Source organism: Artemia sp. Qi Xiang Cuo, chromosome 8 (assembly GCF_049724085.1).
Source record: "Artemia sp. Qi Xiang Cuo chromosome 8, ASM4972408v1, whole genome shotgun sequence".
In the NCBI taxonomy this organism is placed as follows: Eukaryota; Metazoa; Arthropoda; class Branchiopoda; order Anostraca; family Artemiidae; genus Artemia; species Artemia sp. Qi Xiang Cuo.
The window spans coordinates 42,689,682-42,714,190 of NC_142801.1; the positions used below are offsets into that span (position 1 = coordinate 42,689,682).

Here is a 24,509-nt window from a genome sequence, read left to right on the forward strand (position 1 = left end):
CGGCATAATTTTATACAATCCTAAACGCTGGTTTGAGAGGCGAAATTGGGAAAAAGCAAATTAGTTTCTTTACCTAACGACACTTGCGTCGCTTCTATCTTTGGTCCGAGTGCCCTTTCATCTCTTGCAACTCAGTGCTATGAGTCACAATAAGAAGCTGGAGCTGAATGTCTGCTATTATAAAATTATATCATGTATGAAGCAAGCTGAAGCTGTAGCAGCGCTTCTTGATCGGTGTCGAGTGAATACTAGGAAACCGATCTGGAATCTTGACCCCGACCTTAAACAGATAAAAATAAAGCGAAGTTTTGGCTTCGCATTTGGGCAGCCTGTGGTAGACTTTCCTCCGGTAAAGTATTCGATATGAAACAGAATAACAAATCTACTTTTAAAAAGCAGCTTCGAAAAAACCGATTGTGGGGTACAAATTTTCTTCAAAATCGGAGGGAGTGAAATCAAGTGCTGAACAGTTCCAAGTTCGAAGATGAGAACGTTAAGTGTAACATATCTCCTTCACGATGGGTTTCGTATTATTCAAAGATTTTTCGAATGTAAATTTCTCAGTGTATGCGGTATATTCCAAATTACTCATGCGTCTGCCAAAAAAAAAAAACATGTCTGCCAAATTTTCTTTTACAGGGAAATGTCATCCCGATTTCTTACCATCTTGTAGTCAAGTCAGTTAAGCATGTCAAATCAAAATTTATTGATATTGATGGTATTTGCAACAAAAATGTACAGCCTGATTTAAAAGAGCTAATATTCCATTTGCAGCTGGTTTTTCAAATGTGTTTGTGTGTTTCCATTGTACCAGATAGTTTCCTTTGTGTAACGGTTACATTGATTTTAAAGCGTGGAAAGAATACTGGAGATTGCAGCTCGTACCGCCCTATTACTGTCACAAGTGTATTTAGCAAGATCTTTAAATATGTACTTCTTTCGTCTGAGAATGAAAATGCGGTTTTTGGTGAAAATCAGTTCGGTTTTGCTCGAGGAGTTAGTTGTGCCCATGCTCATAGGGCACTCGCGAGTCTACTTGGCCAGGCTGCCGATAAAAAAAAAGCAGATTCATCTTTGTCCGCTAGACGTATCTAAATATTTTGACAGTATTGCCCATAGTCAAGCTTCTTTATTTTTATTTTATTTTTGTTTTGAGGTATTTATATAGCAATGCCTATTTGCGGTTAAAGTTGAACGGGGTTAATTTCCAAGGGAATGTTTGTGTTCGATGCGGAGTAAACGATGGAGGCGTGTTTCCCCCTTATGTTTTTAAGCTTTGTATTGCTAGAGAGCTCTCTAAATGATTGTTGACACTTGCTTTCTGTGTTTTTCTGATGTATTGTATATTGCTTACATGGATAACATCCTACTTATTAGTTATAGGAGCAAATTTTCTTTGTCTAAAATAGTGGATAATGTGAGAGAAGGTTTTTTAGATATTGGACTTAATTTAAATATTAGAAAGTGCGAGCAACGGTAAAAGTACGGATTCTCTTTTGAAATGTAATTATTCTTCTATATTTTCAGTTGAAAGCCAAGGTTGGCTTGGTATTACTCTTTGTAATAATATGTTTTGTTTTCGTCAGTCAGCTGTTAGGGACGCATGTACCAAGATTAGATGTGGGCATTCCAAGATTGTTGCAAATCGGTCGAAGTATAATCGCAAAGCTTTAGTGTCGCTATACTCTGTTTTCTGTGACCATGCTATTGTGTACCTTTCAGACATTTACATTTTGCTTAGGAAGAATGATCTATCTAAATTAAGGAAATGCTATTATCGGTATTGCAAATTTTTGTTGTATCTTCCGTTGTCATTTCATAATCGCCGCATTATCAAAAAGCAAAACGCTTCTAATACAATTGAAAAACTTCATGATTTACATAAAAATCTGTGTGCAAATGCCTATGAAAAGCTGTCTCCTCATCACGGTCTGATTCGTTTGTTTCGCTGATTTTTCTTTTTATTTGTCTATTTATTTAATTTAAGCGCTGTGTGTGTTTATTTTTTCTTTCCTTTTTCTCTTTACTCCACTATTTTTCAATTTTTTTGGTGCAGTGGGTTATAAATAAATTATTATTAGTATTAAAATATGCTTTGAATAGTGTATGTTCTATCATTATTAGTCTACAGTAGAATGCATCGTCTGGATACCGTGGTGGTCATAGACTAAGGTCTTTTCCCAAGGACATGGAAGCAATGCACTCTTACCTAGCCCGTATCAGCCAACGGCTCGCGCTAACTCGGTGAAAGTCGCCGCACATATTTAGCAGACAGCCAAGGCCACAAACCAGTATATTAGCAATAGTTGTATAACGCATTGAGTTAATTCGTTGAAAGCCACCAGACACATATTTAACTGAAATTTTATACCTGGATATTTACGTGATATATTATTCATCCATCTTCAATTATCTTTTTTGCACATGTACTTTTATTGATCGCATATCTGTCATTGGTTATTTTTTTTAACACAGATGACGCAATAAGATCAAATAAGTCGACCATTGGAGATATATTAAATAAAAAAAAACAAGTTTTTTAAACTGAAAGTAAGGGGCGACATCAAAAATTAAAACGAACAGAAATTATTCCGTATATGAAAGGGGTCTGTTCCCTCCTCAACGCCTCGCTCTTTACGCTAAAGTTTTTTATTGTTTTAAAAAATAAAGTTGTGAGACAGAGTCAAACTTTAGCGTAAAGAGCGAGGCGTTGAGGAGGGGACAGCCCCTTTCATATACGGAATAATTTCTGTTTGTTTTAAGTTTTAATGTCGCCCCTTACTTTCAGTTTAAAAAACTTGTTTTTTTTATTTAATTTCTGATAGTTTTTTAGTTAATGCAGCTTTTATTTTGGCTCGCCGTCATTGAATAAGTAAACAAGTAGTATGTTAACTTATACTTTGCTTGAAGCTATAGGAATCGCCATGTTATTCTAGCACTGCTCTACACCTTTTCAAAGAGAGTGAGTATCCTCTCACATGGCCTTACATTTCTATAGAAGCTATACGAATTACCATGCTATTCTATGTTCCTTCCATTGTTATTCTATGGGACCTCTACACGTGATTAAACACGTCATGAAACTACGTGCTATTTGCTTATGTCCCCGTTGGTACCATTCCAAATGACTGGGTATTCCCCGCCTGTTCCTTAACATTGCAAACAAGATAGTCAAATTGCGTATTTAGGAATGATTTTTTAGGGAAAGCTGTCAAACACCCAATTTGCAAATACTTCAATGTGTTGTCAATTTTGGAGGGAAAAACAAAAATACTCAGAATCGAAAATAAATGGGATCTGCCTCAAGGGGAAAGGCTCAGAGGCCCTGCGTTCCCCCATTTCTGAGGGCAGAGGGGGGGGGGTCAATTTTGGAGGGAAAACCAAAAATACTCAGAATCAAAAATAAACGGGAACTGCCTCAAGGGCAAGGCTCAGAGGCCCTTCGTTCCCCCATTTCTGAGGGCAGGGGAGGGGGGTCAATTTTTGAGGGAAAACAAAAATACTCACAATCTAAATTATTTGGTTTCGGCCAATCGGGCAAGGCTAAGAGGCCCTTGTTTCCCCCTTTTGGTTGGGCTGGGTTGGGGGGGGTCAATTTTGGAGGGGAAGTCAAAAATGCTCAGAATTGAAAATAAATGGGATCTGCCTCAAGGGCAAGGCTCAGAGGTCCCCTCCTTCCCCCATTTCTGAGGGCAGGGGGAGGGGTCAATTTTGGAGGGGAAACAAAAATGCTCAGAATCGAAGATAATTTCCATCCGTCTTAGTTTTTTTTAACGATGCTCCTTATTTCTAGTTGAAAATGCTTATTTTTTAACTTAATTAGGAATGAAAATTCAAACTCTAACATAAAGAACAAGATATTTTGGAGGGGGTAGCTAACCTCATATACGGTATTATTTCAAATATTATTATTTTTTAAATATTATAATTATTTATATATTATATTTCTTATTTTTTAATTTAATTGGGAATGAAAAGTCAAAGTCTAACATAAAGAACAAGGTATTTATGAGGGGGTAGCTAACTTAATCTAAGTGATAATTTCCATTCGTATTAGTTTTTAACGATGCTCCTTATTTCTAGTTGAAAATGCTTATTTTTTTAAATTTAATTGGGAATGAAAAGTCAAAGTGCCAGAATGGTTGAAATCCACTATCTCAGAAGTGGGGTCTCAGTCCAAAAGCCAGAATGGTTGAAATCCACTAGCTCCGAAGTGGGGTCTTAGTCAACCAACATGACTGGTTGAAATACACTAGCTCAGAATCTGGGCCCCAGTCGACCAACCAGAATGGTTGAAATCCACTAGCTCAGAAGTGGGGTCTTAGTCCACCAGCCCGAATGGTTGAAATTTACTAGCTCTGAATTTGGGTCTCAGTCCACCAGCTTGAATGGTTGAAATCCACTAGCTCAGTATTGGGGTCTCAGTCCACCAGCCTGAATGGTGGAAGTTCACTAGCTCAGAATTGGGGGTCTTAGTCAGTGTTCAGATTGGAGCGTTGGGGTCCGACTATCTGGGCTTTATTTGTCAAGACCTGAATGCTAAGCGATGGACATGAGCTCGATTGGGACCCCATTGTGAAAACGGAAAACAAAAAACAAAAAATATATTGTTGGTATGTGTGTAGAGCATGGCATGGTTACTGCTAGGGGCAACAGTCTAACCGTTGACGGTTTTAGGTATCCGTGAATAAGTTCTAAGGCGAGAGTGGAAGTTGGGACAAATTTTTGGAGGTGCCCACCTCACCTGCCCAGAGTCTCAGGCAAGTGACCCTAAATTTGAAAAGTGGAAATTGGCTCAGATTTTCTATACTGAGCTGAGACAATGAATAGATACTATTGGGAAAGTGATTGGAGACGTTGGGTATCCGTGAACAAGTGCTAAATTGAGAGAGGATTTTGGGACAATATTTGGGGGCGCCCACCCGCCCAGAGTCTCCAACAGGTGACCCAAAAATTTAAAAAAACACACAGAGACGACAGACACAAAGAGACGAATCACACACAGAGAGGACAAACACACAGAAACGACACATAGAGACGACACATACAAAGAGACGATACACACATACAGAGTCAACACACACAGAGAGATGAGACACACACACAGAAATGACAAACACACATAGAGACGACACACACAAAGAGACGTCACACACACACAGATACGAAACACACATAGAGACAACACACACGCACACAGAGACAACATCCACACAGAGACGACAAACACACACACACAGAGACGACAGACTCAAAGTGACGACTTGCACAGAGAGACGACACCCACACAGACACGACATACACACAGAGACGACACGCACACAGAGAGACGACACACACACAGAGACTACACACTCAAAGTGACGACTTACACATAGAGACGATAAACACACAGAGACGACAAACACAAAGAGACGAATCACACACAGAGAGGACAAACACACAGAAACGACACATAGAGACGATACATGCACAGAGACGATACACACACACAGAGTCAACACACACAGAGAGACGAGACACACACAGAAATGACAAAACACACATAGAGACGACACACACAAAGAGACGTCACACACACACAGATACTATACACACATAGAGACGACACACACATAGAGACAACACACACACACAGAGAGACAACATACACACCGATACGACACACACACACACACAGAGACGACACACTCAAAGTGACTACTTACACATAGAGACGACACACACACATAGACGACAAACACACAGAGACGACACAAATAGAGAGACGACACACACACACAGAGACGACACACTCAAAGTGACGACTTACACATAGAGACGACACACACACAGAGACGACAAACACACAGAGACGACACACATAGAGACGACACGCACACAGTGGGGGGCTTCAAAAGGCAAAACTGGGTGAACTACCTGTGTTTATCTTCCTTAACTTGAGAGTAGTTTGTTAGAAATACGTCGGTGATAATTAAAAAATCGGATGCTAAAATCAGACAAACAAAAGGATTGTAACACCTGATTGGCTCGTATATTTTGCATGATATTTCTAAAGTCAATTAAGATGAAGAAATGTCGAAGTGTAGGTTTGACATCACCAGGCACGTAGGAGGGAAATTTTTTTGTTGGTGGGGGGCTTAAAACGGCAAAAATGGGTGAACTACATGAGTTTATAAGACGGTTCATGAAATTCCCAAGGTTTTTTCTGATTTTTTTGGACAATACCCATACTCTTATTGATGAGGACTGATGGTTCTAATTCAATATTTTTTTCATGAAAACAAACAATTTTTTTTAACAAATTTTTGTTGTTTTTTTTACTTCGAAATTATTCAACTTTTTGTTAGAGTTCTAGTTTAGTTTAGTTTTAGTTAAGAGTTTAGAGTTTTACCTTAGAGTTTTTGTTAGAGTTCTAGTTTAGTTTAGTTTTAGTTAAGAGTTTGATGTTTTACCTTTGAGTTTCAGTTAGAGTTCTAGTTTAGTTTAGTTTTAGTTAAGAGTTTTGTGTTTTACCTTAGAGTCTTAGCTTAGAGTTTTAGTTAGAGTTCTAGTTTAGTTTAGTTTTAGTTAATAGTTTAGAATTTTATATTAGAGTTTTAATTAGAGTTCTAGTTTAGTTTAGTTTTAGTTAAGAGTTTATAATTTTTAGCTTAAATTCTTAGATTAGAGTTTTTGTTGAAGTTCTAGTTTATTTTAGTTTTAGTTAAGAGTTTAAAGTTTTAGCTTAGAGTCTTAGCTTAGAGTTTTTGTTAGAGTTGAAGTTTAGTTATGATATTTCTAAAGTCAATTAAGATGAAGAAATATCGGTGTGTAGGTTGAACATCACCAGGCACGTGCGAGGGAAATTTCTTGTTGGTGGGGGGCTTCAAAAGGCAAAAATGGGTGAACTACATGAGTTTATAAGACGGTTCATGAAAATCCCAAGGATTTTTCTGATTTTTTGGACAATATCCATACTCCTATTGATGAGTACTGATGGTTCTAATTCAATATTTTTTTAATGAAAAAAAACTATTTTTTTAACAATTGTTTTTTGGACTTCGAAATTCTTCAACTTTTTGTTAGTTCTAGTTTAGTTTATAGTTAAGAGTTTTACCTTAGTCTTAGCTTAGAGGGTTTGTTAGAGTTATAGTTTAGTTTAGCTTTTAGTTAAGATTTTTTTGTTTTAATGTTGAGTTTATGTTATAGTTCTATTTTAGGTTAGTTATAGTTAAGAGTTTAGAGTTTTACCTTAGAGTCATATCTTAGATCTTTTGTTAATTTTCTAGTTTAGTTTAATGTTAGTTAAGAGTTTATATGCCTAGCGTGGAGTTTTTGTTAGAACTCTAGTTTAATTTAGTTTAATCTAAGAGTTTTAGTTTAGAGTTTTACCTTAGAGTCTTAGATTCTAATTTAATGTATTGCTAAATCGTAGTTTAGTTTTAGTTAAGAGTATAGAATTTTATTATCCGAGTATTAGATTAGGGTTTTTGTTGAAGTTCTAGTTAAGTTTAGTTTTAGTTAAGATTTTAAAGTTTTAGCTTAGAGTCTTAGCTTAGAGTTTTTGTTAGAGTTGAAGTTTAGTTATGATATTTCTAAAGTCAATTAAGATGAAGAAATGTCGGAGTCTAGGTTTGACATCACCAAGCAAGTGCGAGGGAAATTTTTGTTGGTGGGAGGCTTAAAAAGGCAAAAAATGGGTGAACTACATGAGTTTATAAGACGGTTCGTGAAAATCCCAAGGTTTTTTCTGATATTTTGGACAATACCCATACTCCTATTGATGAGGACTGATGGTTCTAATTCAATATTTTTTTCATAAAAACAAAACTATTTTTTTTAGTTAGAGTTCTAGTTCTAGTTTAGTTTTAGTTAAGAGTTTTAGCTTAGAGTTTTTGTTGAAGTTCTAGTTTAGTTTAGTTTTAGTTAAGAGTTTAAAGTTTTAGCTTAGAGTCTTAGCTTAGAGTTTTTGTTAGAGTTGAAGTTTAGTTATGATATTTCTAAAGTCAATTAAGATGAAGAAATGTCGGAGTGTCGTTTTCACATCACCCGTCAGTTGCGAGGGGAATTGTCGTTGGTGAGGGGCATAAAGAGGCAAAAAATGGGTGAACTACATGAGTTTATAAGACGGTTCGTGAAAATCCCAAGGTTTTTTCTGATTTTTTGGACAATACCCATACTCCTATTGATGAGGACTGATGGTTCTAGAGTTCTACTTGGTTCTAGTCTTTTTAATCATTAGATTTTTTATTGGTTTCTTTAGTTTAGTTTTTATCTATTTTATTGAAGACAGATAACAATCATACAGCTGAATCATTTGAAAACTATTTGAAATAAACTCCTTTAATCAAACTCATCATTTTTATTTTGAGTTTTATTTATTGAAAGCTTGTCCTCGGGTTTTCTTTCTCCCAGCTCTGGGTTCTATTTATTCAAAACTCCCCACAAGAACACGGACTCTTTAAACGTCACTACCACATGAAGAGTCAGTTTCACGTTTCCCAGAATTGAAAAAATGCTCGAACTTTTGTTCATTTTTCAAAGAAACATAAATATTGTGCTTCTTTAAATTTTTTTGGAAAGTGTTTCTCCTGTTTTTTATTGCTCACTTTAAAAATTTAGACGGGGTTACGTGCGCGCACGTAACCCCTTCTAAATTTTTGTTTTTTTTCATAATTTCCTGAATTAAATTTCTCTAAGCTCTAAGCTAAGACTCTAAACTCTTAACTATTACTAAAATAAACTTCAACTATAGCTAAAACTCTAAGATAAGACTCTGAGCTAAAACTTTAAACTCTGAACTAAAACTAAACTAGAACTTCAACAAAAACTCTAAGCTAAGCCTCTAAGCTAAAAACTCTAAACTCTTAACTAAAACTAAACTAGAACTCTAACAAAAAGTTGAATAATTTCGAAGTAAAAAAAAAATAATTTGTTAAAAAAATAGTTTGTTTTCATGAAAAAAATCTTGAATTAGAACCATCAGTCCTCATCAATAGGAGTATGGGTATTGTCTATTGTCTGATTCTGGCTGTCGCTTGTATTTCTCGCTGCCGTCACATGTCATGTAATTGCATTTTTTTTTCTTCGCTTTTGTTTTTGCCTCGTTTAATTCTCGCTGTCGCTTATCTTCTAACGAGATATTTTTTGGGTCTTCAATTTCGACTCATTGTACTTGTCGTTGTCGCAAGAATTCTAACTGTATACTTCTTTGTTCTTCTTGGTCTAAGATATTCATTTGTCCTCTAGGTATTATGAAACTGCTGAAAACGCGTTTTGAAAATAGACTCACTACACCTGGTACTTTTTATTTGGCTATGTTTCTTGTGTAATTATGCCTGCGTCATAGACACTAATCCTTTGGCAAAAATGACGTATGTAAACTCTTGTAATTTGCTCATATCACGGTATTTTTCCCTCCAAAATTAAGGCTCTTGACGAATTTTTTCAAACTCGTGACCTATATAGATCGTGTTTTTAGGCAAAAAAACAGGATGCCAATTTTCCAAAATAAATATGGAGCCATTTTCGAGAAAAAGTACATAATTACACATATATAAAAAACACGAGGCGTGTTTTTTAATTAAGGTCTGTTTGAACATAAGAACACAACGAAAGACTATTTTAAAAAAGTAAATTTATTTTCAGAAACTGCATACTTTACTCTATTTCTTGACATGATTATCAAGTTTTTTGAAACACTTATCATACTTCTCAACTAATTTTAAAGTAAAATCTTTATAAGAACCTGCCGCCGGCTCCAATAACCAAGAATTCACTGCTGTTTTTACGTCGTCGTCATCTTTTTAACGGTTGCCACTGAGATGGCAACCGGTTGAACTTGAGACGAAACATGGGTTTCACATATCACGATCAAATCGAGGCAACAGAACATGGAATGGAAACACACACACTTGCCTGAAAATTTAAAGGCCGAACATCCTCTCTCCCAGCGCAAAATCATGGCGCCGGTGTTTGGGAATTGGCTTGGTGTTTTTTTTTGGTCGACTTCATGCGATGGAGGGATCAATACAGAAACATTCTGCCAAACCCTCAGAAAGCCCAGCAGAGCAATTAAAAAACAAAATAAAAAAAACTTGGCATGCTGACAACGGAAACTGTCCTTCTTCATGACAATACAAGACCTCCATTGCTGGTCAGACCTCTAATTTGTTGGACAGTTTTGGCTGGGAAGTGTTAGATCACCCACAATACAGTCCTGATCTTGTGCCGAGTGATTACTATCCGTTTCTCCACCTCAAGCAACACCTCAGTGGCAAACGTTACAATGATGATGCCGACGTAAAAACAAGAGTGAATTCCTGGCCAGCGGAACAGGCGGCAAGTTTTTATACAGAGGTTACTTTAAAATTAGTTGAGAGGTGTGATAAGTATTACAACAAACTTGGCAACTATGCTGTTAAATAGAGTAAAGTATGTACTTTTTGAAAATACATTTACTTTTTTTTTAAATAATCATTCGTTGTGTACTTATTATCAAACGAACCTTAATTAAAAAACACGCCTCGTATATATTATGAACCCAACTCCAACAGGAAGGGCAAAGATGGAGATTATTTAACAGATTCTGAGGGATTATTTAGTAGCCATCCAACTCCCTTCCTCTCAGAAAATCTCCGAGGAGTGTATTCATACATATACAAATTCTGACTGAAGAACGAAAACCTCGCCTTTAGTTTCCATATCCGAAAACTAGTGAATTCACTGTGTACTTGCTAATAGTGAGGGGGGGGGGGTATATGTCATTAGCTAAGTATAACACTGTTTTCAACAGACACAAAGCAAACAAAGATACTTTGCTTTTCATTAATAAGGAAAAAAAGGTAGAGAAAAAGAAACAGAGGAAAGAGAGTTCACCCTTGGGATTCTTTTTCAACGGACAATGAGCAACCAGATTTTTTTTTTTTTTAACAAGAAAAATAGGGAGCGAAAAGGAAGGAAAAAACAGCAAAAAAAAACTATTTACATCATTACAAAGAGGCTCACTTTGTTTTGCCAAGTTCTGAAGTTAATTAAAGTCACTTATTCGAATTTGTCTGTCTTACTGTAAATAGCTGACAGAACTGAACTTATATGAAATAATGCAGGTTTTTGGATCCAGAATTCTGGGAAGGATGGGTAGATTTTTGATAGCTTTAGCCTATTTTTGAAGATCTTTAGCATAGAACTTCGATGACATTTTCTTTGAGCTCTATCCCTCTTTCTCTTTCTTCTTTTTGTCACTATCACGTACGGTATCTTTGCTTATTCTGTCCATAGAAGAACAATCCTGGAACACCCAGATTTCAGTTTTACTCCACTACCTGATACAAAAAGTGCCTTTGCTCTTCCTCTGATGCAGTAAGTGCAGTATAAACTGGTCATTGTTTAATCTGAGACAAAGGCATCCAAAAGCGCTGTTTCATTGTGCATGTACTCTGAGAAATCTACTGCCTTCATAAGGACCTGTGTTTAAGGTATCTAACTTCAAAAATTTGTTTCTAGTTTTCATACACGTGTTATCTGTCTACAATTTTATTGAGAATTTAAATAGAAAACAAGACAGAAATGAAAGTAAAAAAGATCCAAAATCAATACAGACTGGTTACGTTGGAGCTTCTGGGTTTCTTGATTTTATCGAAGTTCTTAGTGATGATATCATGGAGAGAGGAATAATGATTCCTAACTTCACACAAAACTAAACGTAGGCTTACATACTCCTTTTCATCCAGCTCATTAACTGTTTCTCTGTAGTCATCAATATATGGGTACTTGGCTACCTTAAAAGCAAAATACACTTTTGAGTTGAATCCGAACGATATATATATATATATATATACATATATATACATATATATATATATATATATATATATATATATATATATATATATATATATATATATATATATATATATATATATATATATATATATATATATATATATATATATATATATATATATATATATATATATATATATATATATATATATATATATATATATATATATATATATATATATATATATATATATATATATATATATATATATATATATATATATACATATACATATGTGAAGCTTCAGCCTTATATGGCATAATTGCATAATCTTGGGCCTTTACCACATGGGCAGCCCTTAAAAAATAACAACATTTGTTATTATTTTTGACCTTGTTGTAATTTAGACCTTGTTATTTTATGGCTATCTTTAAATTTTTACTTGATACCATGTGAAGCTTAGGGACGTCTGGGTCACTAAAGGTAGGTTGTCCTTCGACCAGCTTTGACCCTTAAAAGGAGCACCAGAGCTCAGAATTACGATAGATTGAGTTTTTCCAAATTTCTATGGCCATTCGTTTCATACGAAAAACCCTTGAGAAAAGGTAGAGTATATGGGAAACGCTTTGCTCTTTACTAGGTCAAATCTATGGCACTGGCATATTCCCTTTTTGCATACAAGTCCAGTCGACATTGTCCGTCATGAGCCAAACAAAAAATCTTGATGATCCCTTAGTTCTATGGCTATCTACCTTAGTTCTAGCCTAGGATGAAGGGATGGATGATACACAAAATCTAACGACAGGTGAAAATGACATCATTTTTATACAGTCCCGAAAAAGACTTGTGTCAACTTTGCCTCTAATTGGCCAATAAGCTTGTTAGCAACTTGATTCTAATTCAAATTCTCAAAACGAGCAGAAATTAACATTAGTAGGGCTCAAAACCTCTATGCCTTCCCAAGGCCAGAACATAATTTGCACTTTACAGAAAATGAAACGAATGTTTGAAGAGAATAAATATGCAAATTTTAAATGCACAACATTCACCAAATTTTGTGCTCCCTATCAAAAGTTATTGATCTAAGAAAATGTCCAAATATCCTTTCCAAATAGTTTAGTGCTCCTTTGCTTATTCTGAATTTGTGCTGCCACTAGTTATCTAAATTACCCGACTTCCTCTAGACAGCATAAAATACGTATTAGACGCGATACGCTTTGACAATATTACTCTGCCCATAGGAAATTTTATGACTTGCAACTAACGGTGGATTTGGTTGAGTTCTATATATTCGAAACTGGTGCTAAAAAGAAAAGATGGTGCCCATTTTATTTATCTAAGTTCTTCGTCTGAATAAACAAAAACTAATTTCGTAGAATGACAATAGTTTTGTTACATAGTTAACTTGTCTTCGACTTACTTTTTCTTTATAGCAGTTAGCTAATCCAAAACTGTGTTTTCTAAAATCTATGCTGACAACTAGTTGAAATTTTACACCTGCATATTTGTTTTTAATAATATCTTGCGATCTTGGACAACCCTTGGTCTCCTTCGAAGTCAGGTAGACCCAAAATAGCCCTCGGCACGCTGCTAGAGAGGGATGCGAAGCAGGTGAGAGTTTTGATGGGGGAGCTCTGTTTAAATGCTAAGGATAGGTCGTTGTGGCAAACAACTGTTGCTGCCATATGCGCCTCTAGGCGTGAAAGGTAAGGAGGAACTAAGTAAGCAAGATTATATCTTCCAGAAATAAAAGTATAATAGTTTAATAGCAAATTTGGAACACAAACTCAATATCTCTTCATTTCGTTCATATCGAAATCAACACCCTCCTTGCAATTACTCTCATTGTTTTAGGGCCACCAAATGCGTGTCTTAATTCCTGTGTCTAATTAAATCAAAAAAACTTTTCAACTGAAAGTCAGGAGCAACATTAAACTTAAAACAAACTAAAATTATTCCGTATATAAGGGGGTTGCCACCCTCGATACCTCGCTCTTAACGCCAAAGTTTTTAAGAATTTTTGAAAAAGCTTCTTATTCTAAGTAAATAGCCCTTGGGACAAACAGTCAAACTTTAGCGCTAAGAGCAAGGTATTGAGGAGGGGCAACCCTTTCCCCAGGCGCTGTGGGGGTTTACATTATAATCCAAAGGCATAGTTATTGGACCTTTAACTACACTAAAAAATTCCTATTTCAGAATTTTGATCGGAAGACTTCGAGGAAAAAACGGGAATGTGAGATTCTAGTTGCCCTTCAATCTTTTTGGTCACTTAAAAAGGGCACTGTAACTTTCAATCTTCGTTCGAATGCGCCCTCTCTCGATCTTCTAGGATCATTGGTTCGATACTATCACCCCTGGGCAAAATAAATAAAGAGGCAACCGTGATTCTTCTTTTGGCAAAAAATACAAAATTCCACATTTTTGCTGATGGCAGCTTGGAACCTCTACAGCAGGGTTATCTGATACGCTGAATCTAATGGTACAATTTTCAGGGCTCCTATACGCCAAGTTTTATTTCGATCTGTAAACCTACTGGATATCAAAATTATGAATTCAATGAATCCTTGGTTTTCTGTACAAGTAAATGTATGTGAAAAAAACTCTATACTGACACAAGCAGGCACCTAACAGGAATTCATTTTAAAGTTAAAAAGACAGACACATCATACGCAAAAAGAAGGAACTTATAGAAAAAATTATGTTTATTTTAGAAATATGCACTTATATATATGTCAGGACCAGTTTACAATTTTTCTTGCTAACCTGAACAACAGTTGAAGTTTTGTTTTACAAGCGAATTACTTTTCAAGCAGTATGTATAAAGCTGAGGAAGCATTAGCACCTGACGACCTGGGGAACGCCCCCGAGATTTCTACCAGAGAGCATTTAAAATTATGCCATGAAATCACAAATTTTTTGTGGCCCTCCTGGAACAATGCTTTGTTGCCATAAAAAACGATTCTCAGAAAATTGTGACTTAGGAGTTGTTGGGAGCTGTAAAGGCTTAGATATTTGTGAATGGTATACGTGGACAAAGGCTTGGGTTTTTATAACATTACGATAAACTTATTTTTGCACATATAATATATTCAAAAAAGATATTTAATTTTGCCGAAATATAAATCCGAAATATAAGCCGAAATATAAAGAATGTAGTCAGAAATGAAAAAAATTATCGCTATAACTTACTGTTTCTCGATCAGGGTTGCCGCCTGTAAGGCTATTTTAGCACTATTACAGTCAATTTTTGACTATAGCACCGAAAATCGCTGTCTAGTACGCAACTATGGGCAATTATAACACTTTAGGAACTGACGATGGTGGGAACCCCGTTCTCGATGGTATCACTATGTAAGTGCCGAATCCTTGAGACATGTGGTTCTTATCTTACATTTTTTACTGAACAGTTGATAATACATTGAAGGTGTTTTGTTTGCTATTTAAAGTAAAAAGATCTTTTTACCTTTGAAACTAGTTTTCCTCTGCTACTATAATAGCGTGAAATTTGATCAAAAAACGCGGCAGCTTCTGATTCAGCAGTTCGAATCTCAGCCAAAGTATCCTCCTGAATAGAGACACCAAAATTGTTCCCATCTTCAATCTTGGGTATTAGAAAAGCAATCCACATTTTCAACTAAAAACAAAATTTTGGATAAATCAGAGAATTTATGAGGGATATATCAGAAACTGTCTGTTTCATCCTTGAGAGGGTGACGCGCTGAATCTAGAACCTTCAGACAAGAAACACATTTTCGCAAAAATAAGTTTTGAGTTAGATTTATTATATACGGCTATGTTGATTATATACCTCCTTTAGATTCACTCTAGAGTAAAATACGACATTTTCGATTATTTTGCATTCAGCTTAGTAATTTTAAACTACATGTGATCAAAAATTGTATGGAAATTGTTAGATTAGAGGCAAGGCTTCTAATCTAGACGATTTTCTGATTCCGTTCCCAACAGTAGTCTCCAAAATTGCATTGCTGTCACATTGTAAAAATGATGTCTCCCAAATTGTCTGAAATTCAACTCATTTGTAAACATACCAAAAAGAAAATACAACAGAAAACACTTCATTTTTAAACAAAAAAGTAAAAAATCTATATTTACAGTTTTTTTCAAAAATATTTATTTGCAGCCTCATACGAGACTATATGTAACCCTAATTCCAAATTTCACGGACAAAAAACGGTAATTTTTGTGAAATGAGAATGGTTACAGTTCGTACCCAGCTTTTATTCCCATAGCAAGATAGCACAATATAAAGTGAAGTTAAAAGCTCAATATTAAAAGCAATGTCAAAATGAAGCTAATACTAAATTATTATCAAGTACAAAATGAGAATTCACAAAAAAAAATTCAAGCCACCAGGTATTTCCAGAAGGTTACTAAAATGGCGCTAATTAAAAATGTTTCACTTATCAAAATCTGGAGGGGGAGGCCCGTTTGTCATTTTTCTTAATTTTTTTTCAATGAAAATGCCGAAAATAGCACTTTCAATGAAAACATCCCACAAAAATGCATTTTTCATAATATAGAGGGGGGGCGGAAACAAAATTTAGCAGACATATACCCCACAATTGACACCGCTGAGCTCAAACTTTAAGAGTGCATCGCCAAGAAGCAAAAAAACAATAACATGTTTCCGCAATTTTTAGACATAGAAGACGGTAGAGCCATTACACTCCCCTCCCTTGTTTAAATATGGATTTTTATCATGATCACTGTTTCCATTACAAGCCCGATACTTTATTTGATGGGAAGTTGGAATATAATGGAATTCATTGGATGGGGAAGGCTGAAAATATTTGCTAGGCATTGCCTGGGCTTGAAAGCAAATAGAAGTGATTTTTACTTATTTTAAATTTTGAATTAAATTTGAATTAAGTTTTTAATTCAATTAAAAAATTAATCCCTCTGAATTAAATTTTTGATAGTATGAAATAAATTCCTACCTTAAATTAAAATTAATTAAGAAAGTAAGAAAGATAGACGTTATTTTCCAAAGTCTACCAGAATACAAAATAAACCAAGATTATAAAAATTTTGACTGCAATATTTCGATTTAAAAAAAAAAAAAACGTTTTACAAAAGGTCTTATCCATGAAAGGATTCAACCTAGGAGGTATCGTCTAGATCCGTGGAATCATGTGTTATAACCAACCTGGTCGATGTTAGATGGAATGACCCAATGATCACCATCTCTACTTATGAGATAAGATAAGACTTATTTTCAAAAGACTATCACAAGCTCTAATAGAGCCATCTTCAGTTCTTGTGTCAAGCGAAAAAAAAAAATGCACAAAAATGGTCAATAAAAAATTAAACAAATTAGTAAAATACAATGTACACAAATAAGGCGTCCAAAAATTTATATAAAAAAAGACTTTACACAATTACTTGCAAAAAAAAACAGGAAAGATGAGAAAAAATCCAATGGAATTTACTTAATGGAGCTTCAGAAAATGACGCCAATGACATAGTGCATAACATTACTACGGATACTACTATTATTATTAGAGCTGTATATAAACTGCTAGAATTTCATATCTCATCACAAAGAGATTAAAAATAAAGATTTGAAACTCCCAGACATATTTTGCGTATCCTAAACAAATTTTTTAACTTTTTTTTGGCAATTTTTGCACCCATGCCTAAGAAATTAGGCCTGGGTGTAAAAAAGGAAAATTGGAGAGGAAATGTCTCAAATAGGAAATAATACTTATTTGAAATCCACTTTCAATTTCTTTTTCTTTCTTTTTTGCCTGTTTTGCATTACATGTCCATATTTTTTCGTAGCCGATACGATGTAGCGTCAGTTTAGATTTAAAAACAAAACATGAGTTAACAAAATGAAAGTGAGGCTACCGTTCCCCTTAATTCCTCTGAAGGCTAGAGGGTTATTTGCACTTAATTACAAACAAAACTAGGTTAGTAGGTGCGAGCAGCTGTTAAGAGGAATGTCAACTGAATGTCAACTAAGTTGACGTCGCATGATACGAACTTTCCGTCACTTCCAATTCGTAATACCAATGAATTTAATCATACTACTGTAGTGATTTCGATGATCTCAGCAGAAATTAACAATCCTACTAAACGTAGATTGGCCCTAGAGAAAGTATGCGGTCACGAATCAATTATAGCCCTTAAACCTGTTGGCGGCAATATGTTTGTGTCTATAGATGGAACTGTGGCATCGGATTTCTGTGCTTTTGTTCAATCCCTGCTTCCGTCTTCTACTGTGAAAGTCGATACTAAGAAGCACTAGGGACTTGTGAAAGATATTGATAATGATTTGACCCTTCTCTGTTCAAAAAATGCCCAGGAGTACTTGAAGTCACCCGTATGGGAAATTCCAACTCCATCAAAATCAGTTTTGGTGACGCAAGGTTGCTGGAGCCTGCTCTTAAAGATGATATTCAAGTAGAGTACGAAAACATTCGAGGCACATTATTCCATGACCTCCCATGATGCTGCAACAATTGCCGATCACCAAGTCATCTTTAAGCTGCATGCAAAAGCCCAGTGAAGAAATACTTTCGATGTGCAGGTCCACATGAGTCTACACGTGACTCCCCTTGTCAGTTACAATCTAAGTGCGCGAATTATGGTGGACTTCATGTTTCATTTAGCCTTCGATGTCCCATATTACGTAACACAGTTCACAGTAAGAAGAAGAACCCCGTTTCTAAATGAATACACTGGAAGTATCTGTAGTTTCATATAACATAAAAAACACTAGGGATAAAGACAATACTATTGATTCAATGCTGTCAAATTATCAAATTGTTTTCTCCAGAAGCACCTGCTTACGGCTTCTTCTGTAAATTTCCTCCGGCGTAGTAAAAACCACGTTTGTTTCATCACGAATGCTCGAAGAATGAGGGGCAACCCTCTGGTGGACTTGCCTGTTTAATGGATCTAAAGCTTTTAGTTTTATCCCCAGCACGATATTTTTCAAATAAGAATTTTTTGGTGGTACAACTTGGAGACACTGTGCTGATTAAATCTTATCTTTCATGTAATAGAAACACTGTCGTTTATCTAAATTACTACATCAAAGCTTGTATGCAACTTAATGATCTACTAGACAACATCGCTTCTAATGAAGTGAAGTGGATTATCATTGGCGATATAATTTCCGACTTAACAACACGTTCGCCCAGATCAAGTTTGTTTCTAGATGGTCTCCCCGTTTCATATACACTTTTGGATAAAAATCTGCCCTATACATTCGTGCATCATACAGGATCTATCTAACCTTGATCATTGTATTTGTTCTCACGGTTGCGACTCTAATATAGTCCACGTTGACGACGATGAAAATGATACCGACCACTTACCTATATCAGTAAAACTTCCAATCGGTACCAACGGCATAATTTTATACAATCCTAAGCGCTGGTTTGAGAGCTAAAATTGGGAAAAAGCAAATTGGTATCTTTACCTAATGACACTTGCGTCACTTCTATCTTTGGTCCGAGTGCCCTTTCATCTCTTGCAACTCAGTGCTATGAGTCATAATAAGAAGCTGGACCTGAATGTCTACTGTTATAGAATTATATCATGTATTAAGCAAGCTGAAGCTGTCGCAGTGCCTCTTGATCGGTGTCGAGTGAATACTCGGAAACCGATCTGGAATCTTGACCCCAACCTTAAACCGATAAAAAATAAAGCGAAGTTTTGGCTTCGCATTTGGGCAGCCTGTGGTAGACCTTCCTCCAGTAAAGTATTCGATGTAAAACAGAATACCAAAATCTGCTTTTAATAAGCAGCTTCGAAAAAACCGATTGTGTGGTAAAAATTTTCCCCAAAATCGGCGCGAGTGGAATCAAGTTCTGAACAGCTCCAAGTCCGAAAATGAGAATGTCAAGTGTATCATATCTGCTTCACGGTGGGTTTCGAATTATTCAAAGATTTTTCGAATGTAAATTTCTCAGTGTATGCGGTATATTCCAAATTACTCATGCGTCTGCCAAAAAAAAAAAAACATGTCTGCCAAATTTTCTTTTACAGGGAAATGTCATCCCGATTTCTTACCATCTTGTAGTCGAGTCAGTTAAGCGTCTTAAATCAAAATGAATTGATATCGATGGTATTTGCAACCAAAATGTACGGCCTGATTCAAAAGAGCTAATGTTTCATTTGCAGTTGCTTTTTCAGATGTGTTTGTGTTTCCATGGTACCACATAGCTTCCTTTGTGGATCGGTTGCATCGAATTTAAAGCCTGGAAAGAATGCTGGTGATTGCAGCTCATACCACCCTATTACTGTCACAAGTGTATTTAGCAAGATCTTTAAATATGTACTTCTTTCGTCTGAGAATGAAAATGCGGTTTTTGGTGAAAATCAGTTCGGTTTTGCTCGAGGAGTTAGTTGTGCCCATGCTCATAGGGCACTCGCGAGTCTACTTGGCCAGGCTGCCGATAAAAAAGAGCAGGTTCATCTTTGTCCGCTAGACGTATCTAAATATTTTGACAGTATTGCCCATAGTCAAGCTTCTTTATTTTTATTTTATTTTTGTTTCGAGGTATTTATATAGTAAAGCCTATTTGCGGTTAAAGTTGAAAGGGGTTAATGTCCAAGAGAATGTTCGTGTTCGATGCGGAGTAAACCAAGGAGGCGTGTTATCCCCTTATGTTTTTAAGCTTTGTATTGCTAGAGTGCTCTCTAAGATAGCTGATACTTGCTTTCTTGGTATTTCTGATGTATCGTATATTGCTTACGCGGATGACATCCTACTTATTAGTAGGAGCAAATTCTCATTGTCTAAAATGGTGGATAATGTAAGAGAAGGTTTTTTAGATATTGGACTTAATTTAAATATTAGAAAGTGCGAGCAACGGTAAAAGTACGGATTCTCCTTTGAAATGTAATTATTCTTTTATATCTTCAGCTGATAGCCTACGTTGGCTTGGTATTACTCTTTGTAATAATATGTTTTGTTTTCGTCAGTCAGCTGTTAGGAATTCATGGACCCAGATTAGATGTGGGTATTCCAAGATTGTTGCAAATCGGTCGAAGTATAATCGCAAAGCTTTAGTGTCGTTGTACTCTGTTTTCTGTGACCTTGCTATTTTGTACCTTTCAGACATTTACATTTTGCTTAGGAAGAATGATTTATCTAAATTAAGGAAATGCTATTATCGGTATTGCAAATTTTTGTTGTTTCTTCCGTTGTCATTCCGTAATCGCCGCATTATCAAAAAGCAAAACGCTTCTAATACAATTGAAAAACTTCATGATTTACATAAAAATCTGTGTGCAAATGCCTATGAAAAGCTGTCTCCTCATCACGGTCTGATTCGTTTGTTTCGCTGATTTTTCTTTTTATTTGTCTATTTATTTAATTTAAGCGCTGTGTGTGTTTATTTTTTCTTTCCTTTTTCTCTTTACTCCACTATTTTTCAATTTTTTTGGTGCAGTGGGTTATAAACAAATTATTATTAGTATTAAAATATGCTTTGAATAGTGTATGTTCTATCATTATTAGTCTACAGTAGAATGCATCGTCTGGATACCGTGGTGGTCATAGACTAAGGTTTTTTCCCCAAGGACATGGAAGCAATGCACTCTTACCTAGCCCGTATCAGCCAACGGCTCGCACTAACTCGGTGAAAGTCGCCGCACATATTTAGCTGACAGCCAAGGCCACAAACCAGTATATTAGCAATAGTTGTATAACGCATTGAGTTAATTCGTTGAAAGCCACCAGACACATATTTAACTGAAATTTTATACCTGGATATTTACGTGATATATTATTCATCCATCTTCAATTATCTTTTTTGCACATGTACTTTTATTGATCGCATATCTGTCATTGGTTATTTTTTTTAACACAGATGACGCAATAAGATCAAATAAGTCGACCATTGGAGATATATTAAATAAAAAAAAACAAGTTTTTTAAACTGAAAGTAAGGGGCGACATTAAAACTTAAAACGAACAGAAATTATTCCGTATATGAAAGGGGCTGTTTCCTCCTCAACGCCTCGCTCTTTACGCTAAATTTTTTTATTTTTTTAAAAAATAAAGTTGTGAGACAAAGTAAAACTTTAGCGTCAAGAGCGAAGCGTTGAGGAGGGGACAGCCCCTTTCATATACGGAATAATTTCTGTCCGTTTTAAGTTTTAATGTCGCCCCTTACTTTCAGTTTAAAAAACTTGTTTTTTTTATTTAATTTCTGATAGTTTTTTAGTTAATGCAGCTTTTATTTTGGCTCACCGTCATTGAATAAGTAAACAAGTAGTATGTTAACTTATACTTTGCTTGAAGCTATAGGAATCGCCATGTTATTCTAGCACTGCTCTACACCTTTTCAAAGAGAGTGAGTATCCTCTCACATGGCCTTACATTTCTATAGAAGCTATACGAATTACCATGCTATTCTATGTTCCTTCCATTGTTATTCTATGGGACCTCTACACGTGATTAAACACGTCATGAAACTACGTGCTATTTGCTTATGTCCCCGTTGGTACCATTCCAAACGAGTGGGGATTCCCCACCTGTTCCTTAACATTGCAAAAAAGATAGTCAAATTGCGTATATAGGAATGTTTTTTAGGGAAAGCTGTCAAACATCCAATTTGCAAATACTTCAATGTGTTGTCAATTTTGGAGCGAAAATCAAAAATACTCAGAATCGAAAATAAATGGGATCTGCCTCAAGGGGAAGGCTCAGAGGCCCTTCGTTCCCCCATTTCTGCGGGCAGAGGGGGGGGGGTCAATTTTTGAGAGAAAAAAAAAAATACACAGAATCTAAAAAAAATGGGATCTGCCTCACGGGCACGGCACCGAGGCCGTACGTGCCCCCTTTACGGCGGGCACGGGCGGGGGGGGGTCAATTTTTGAGGGAAAATCAAAAATACTCAGAATCGAAAATAAACGGGATCTGCCTCAAGGGCAAGGCTCAGAGGCCCATCCTTCCACCATTTCTGAGGGCAGGGGAGGGGGGGGGGTCAATTTTGGAGGGCAAACAAAAAATACTGATAATCGAAAATAAACGGGATCTGCCTCAAGGGGAAGGCTCAGAGGCCCGTCGTTCCCCCATTTCTGAGGGCAGGGGGAGGGGGGTCAATTTTGGAGAGAAAACCAAAAATGCTCAGAATCGAAAATAAATGGGATCTGCCTAAAGGGGAAGGCTCAGAGGCCCTTCGTTCCCCCATTTCTGAGAGCCGGGGAGGGGGGGGGGTCAATTTTGGAGGGCAAACAAAAAATACTCAGAATCGAAAATAAATGGGATCTGCCTAAAGGGGAAGGCTCAGATGCCCGTCGGTCCCCCCTTTCTGAGTGCAGGGGAGGGGGGTCAATTTTTGAGGGAAAACCAAAAATACTCATAAGCGAAAATAAATGATATCGGCCTGACGGGCAAGGCTCAACAAGCCCTCGTGCCCCCAGGGGGGAGAGCAGAGGAGGGGGGGGGTCAAATGTGGAGGTGCACAAAACAATCAAAAGCCTCAACAAAAAACGGGATCGGCCTCAATGGGAAGGATCAGTGGCCCTCCCTTCCCCCATTTCTGAGGGCAGGGGGGAGGGGTCAATTTTGGAGGGGAAACAAAAATGCTCAGAATCGAAGATAATTTCCATCCGTCTTAGTTTTTTTTTAACGATGCTCCTTATTTCTAGTTGAAAATGCTTATTTTTTAATTTAATTAGGAATGAAAAGTCAAAGTCTGACATAAAGAACAAGATATTTTGGTGGGGGTAGCTAACTTCATATACGGGATAATTTTTATTCGTCTTAGTTTTTAACGATGCTCCTTATTTCTAGTTGAAAATGCTTATTTTTTAATTTAATTAGGAATGAAAAGTCAAAGTCTAACATAAAGAACAAGATATTTCGGAGGGGGTAGCTAACTTCATATACAGGATAATTTCCATTCGTATTAGTTTTTAACGATGCTCCTTATTTCTAGTTGAAAATGCTTATTTTTTTAAATTTAATTGGGAATGAAAAGTCAAAGTGCCAGAATGGTTGAAATCCACTAGCTCAGAAGTGGGGTCCCAGTCCACCAGCCTGAATGGTGGAATTTCACTAGCTCAGAATTAGGGTCTTAGTCCACCAGCCTGAATGGTGGAAATCCACTAGCTCAGTATTGAGGTCTCAGTCCACCAGCCTGAATGGTGGAACTTCACTAGCTCAAGATTGGAGTCTCAGTCGACCAGCCTGAATGGTGGAAATTCACTAGCTCAGAATTGGGGTCTTAGTCCACCAGCCTGAATTGTTGAAATTCACTAGCTCAGAATTGGGGTCTTAGTCATTGTTCAGATTGGAGCGTTGGGGTTCGACTATCTGGGCTTTATTTGTCAAGATCTGAATGCTAAGTGATGGACATGAGCTCGATTGGGACCCCATTATGAAAACGGAAAACAAAAAACAAAAAATATATTGTTGGTATTTGTGTAGAGCATGGCATGGTAACCGCTAGGGGCAACAGTCTAACCGTTGACGGTTTTAGGTATCCGTGAATAAGTTCTAAGGCGAGAGTGGAAGTTGGGAAAAACTTTAGGAGGTGCCCACCTCACCTGCCCAGAGTCTCAGGAAAGTGACCCTAAATTTGAAAAAGTGAAAATTGGCTCAGATTTTCTAAACTGAGCTGAGACAATGAATAGATACTATTGGGAAAGTGATTGGAGACGCTGGGCATCCGTGAACAAGTGCTAAATGGAGAGAGGAATTTGGGACAATGTTTGGGGGCGCCCACCCGCCCAGAGTCTCCAGCAGGTGACCCAA

At 36.4% G+C, this 24,509-nt stretch overlaps 1 protein-coding gene across 3 annotated transcripts in view; it reads right to left on the reverse strand.

Moving 5' to 3' along the window:
- The window catches only part of REG (proteasome regulator gamma), an 85,014-nt gene that overhangs the window by 19,696 nt on the left and 40,809 nt on the right, over positions 1–24,509 (reverse strand). Inside the window, exons 5-6 of one of the 3 annotated variants that reach the window (XM_089092976.1) lie at positions 15,231–15,401; positions 11,502–11,762 (exon numbers count right to left, since the gene is read on the reverse strand). The exons of 1 other annotated variant lie outside the window; for it this stretch is intronic. In XM_089092976.1, the coding sequence (XP_088949102.1) occupies positions 11,574–11,762; positions 15,231–15,401 (360 nt within the window). In that variant the 3' untranslated portion in view covers positions 11,502–11,573. Of the gene's footprint in view, positions 1–11,501; positions 11,763–15,230; positions 15,402–24,509 lie in introns of those variants that run through there. One more of the 3 variants, XM_089092974.1, reaches the window with a different exon arrangement.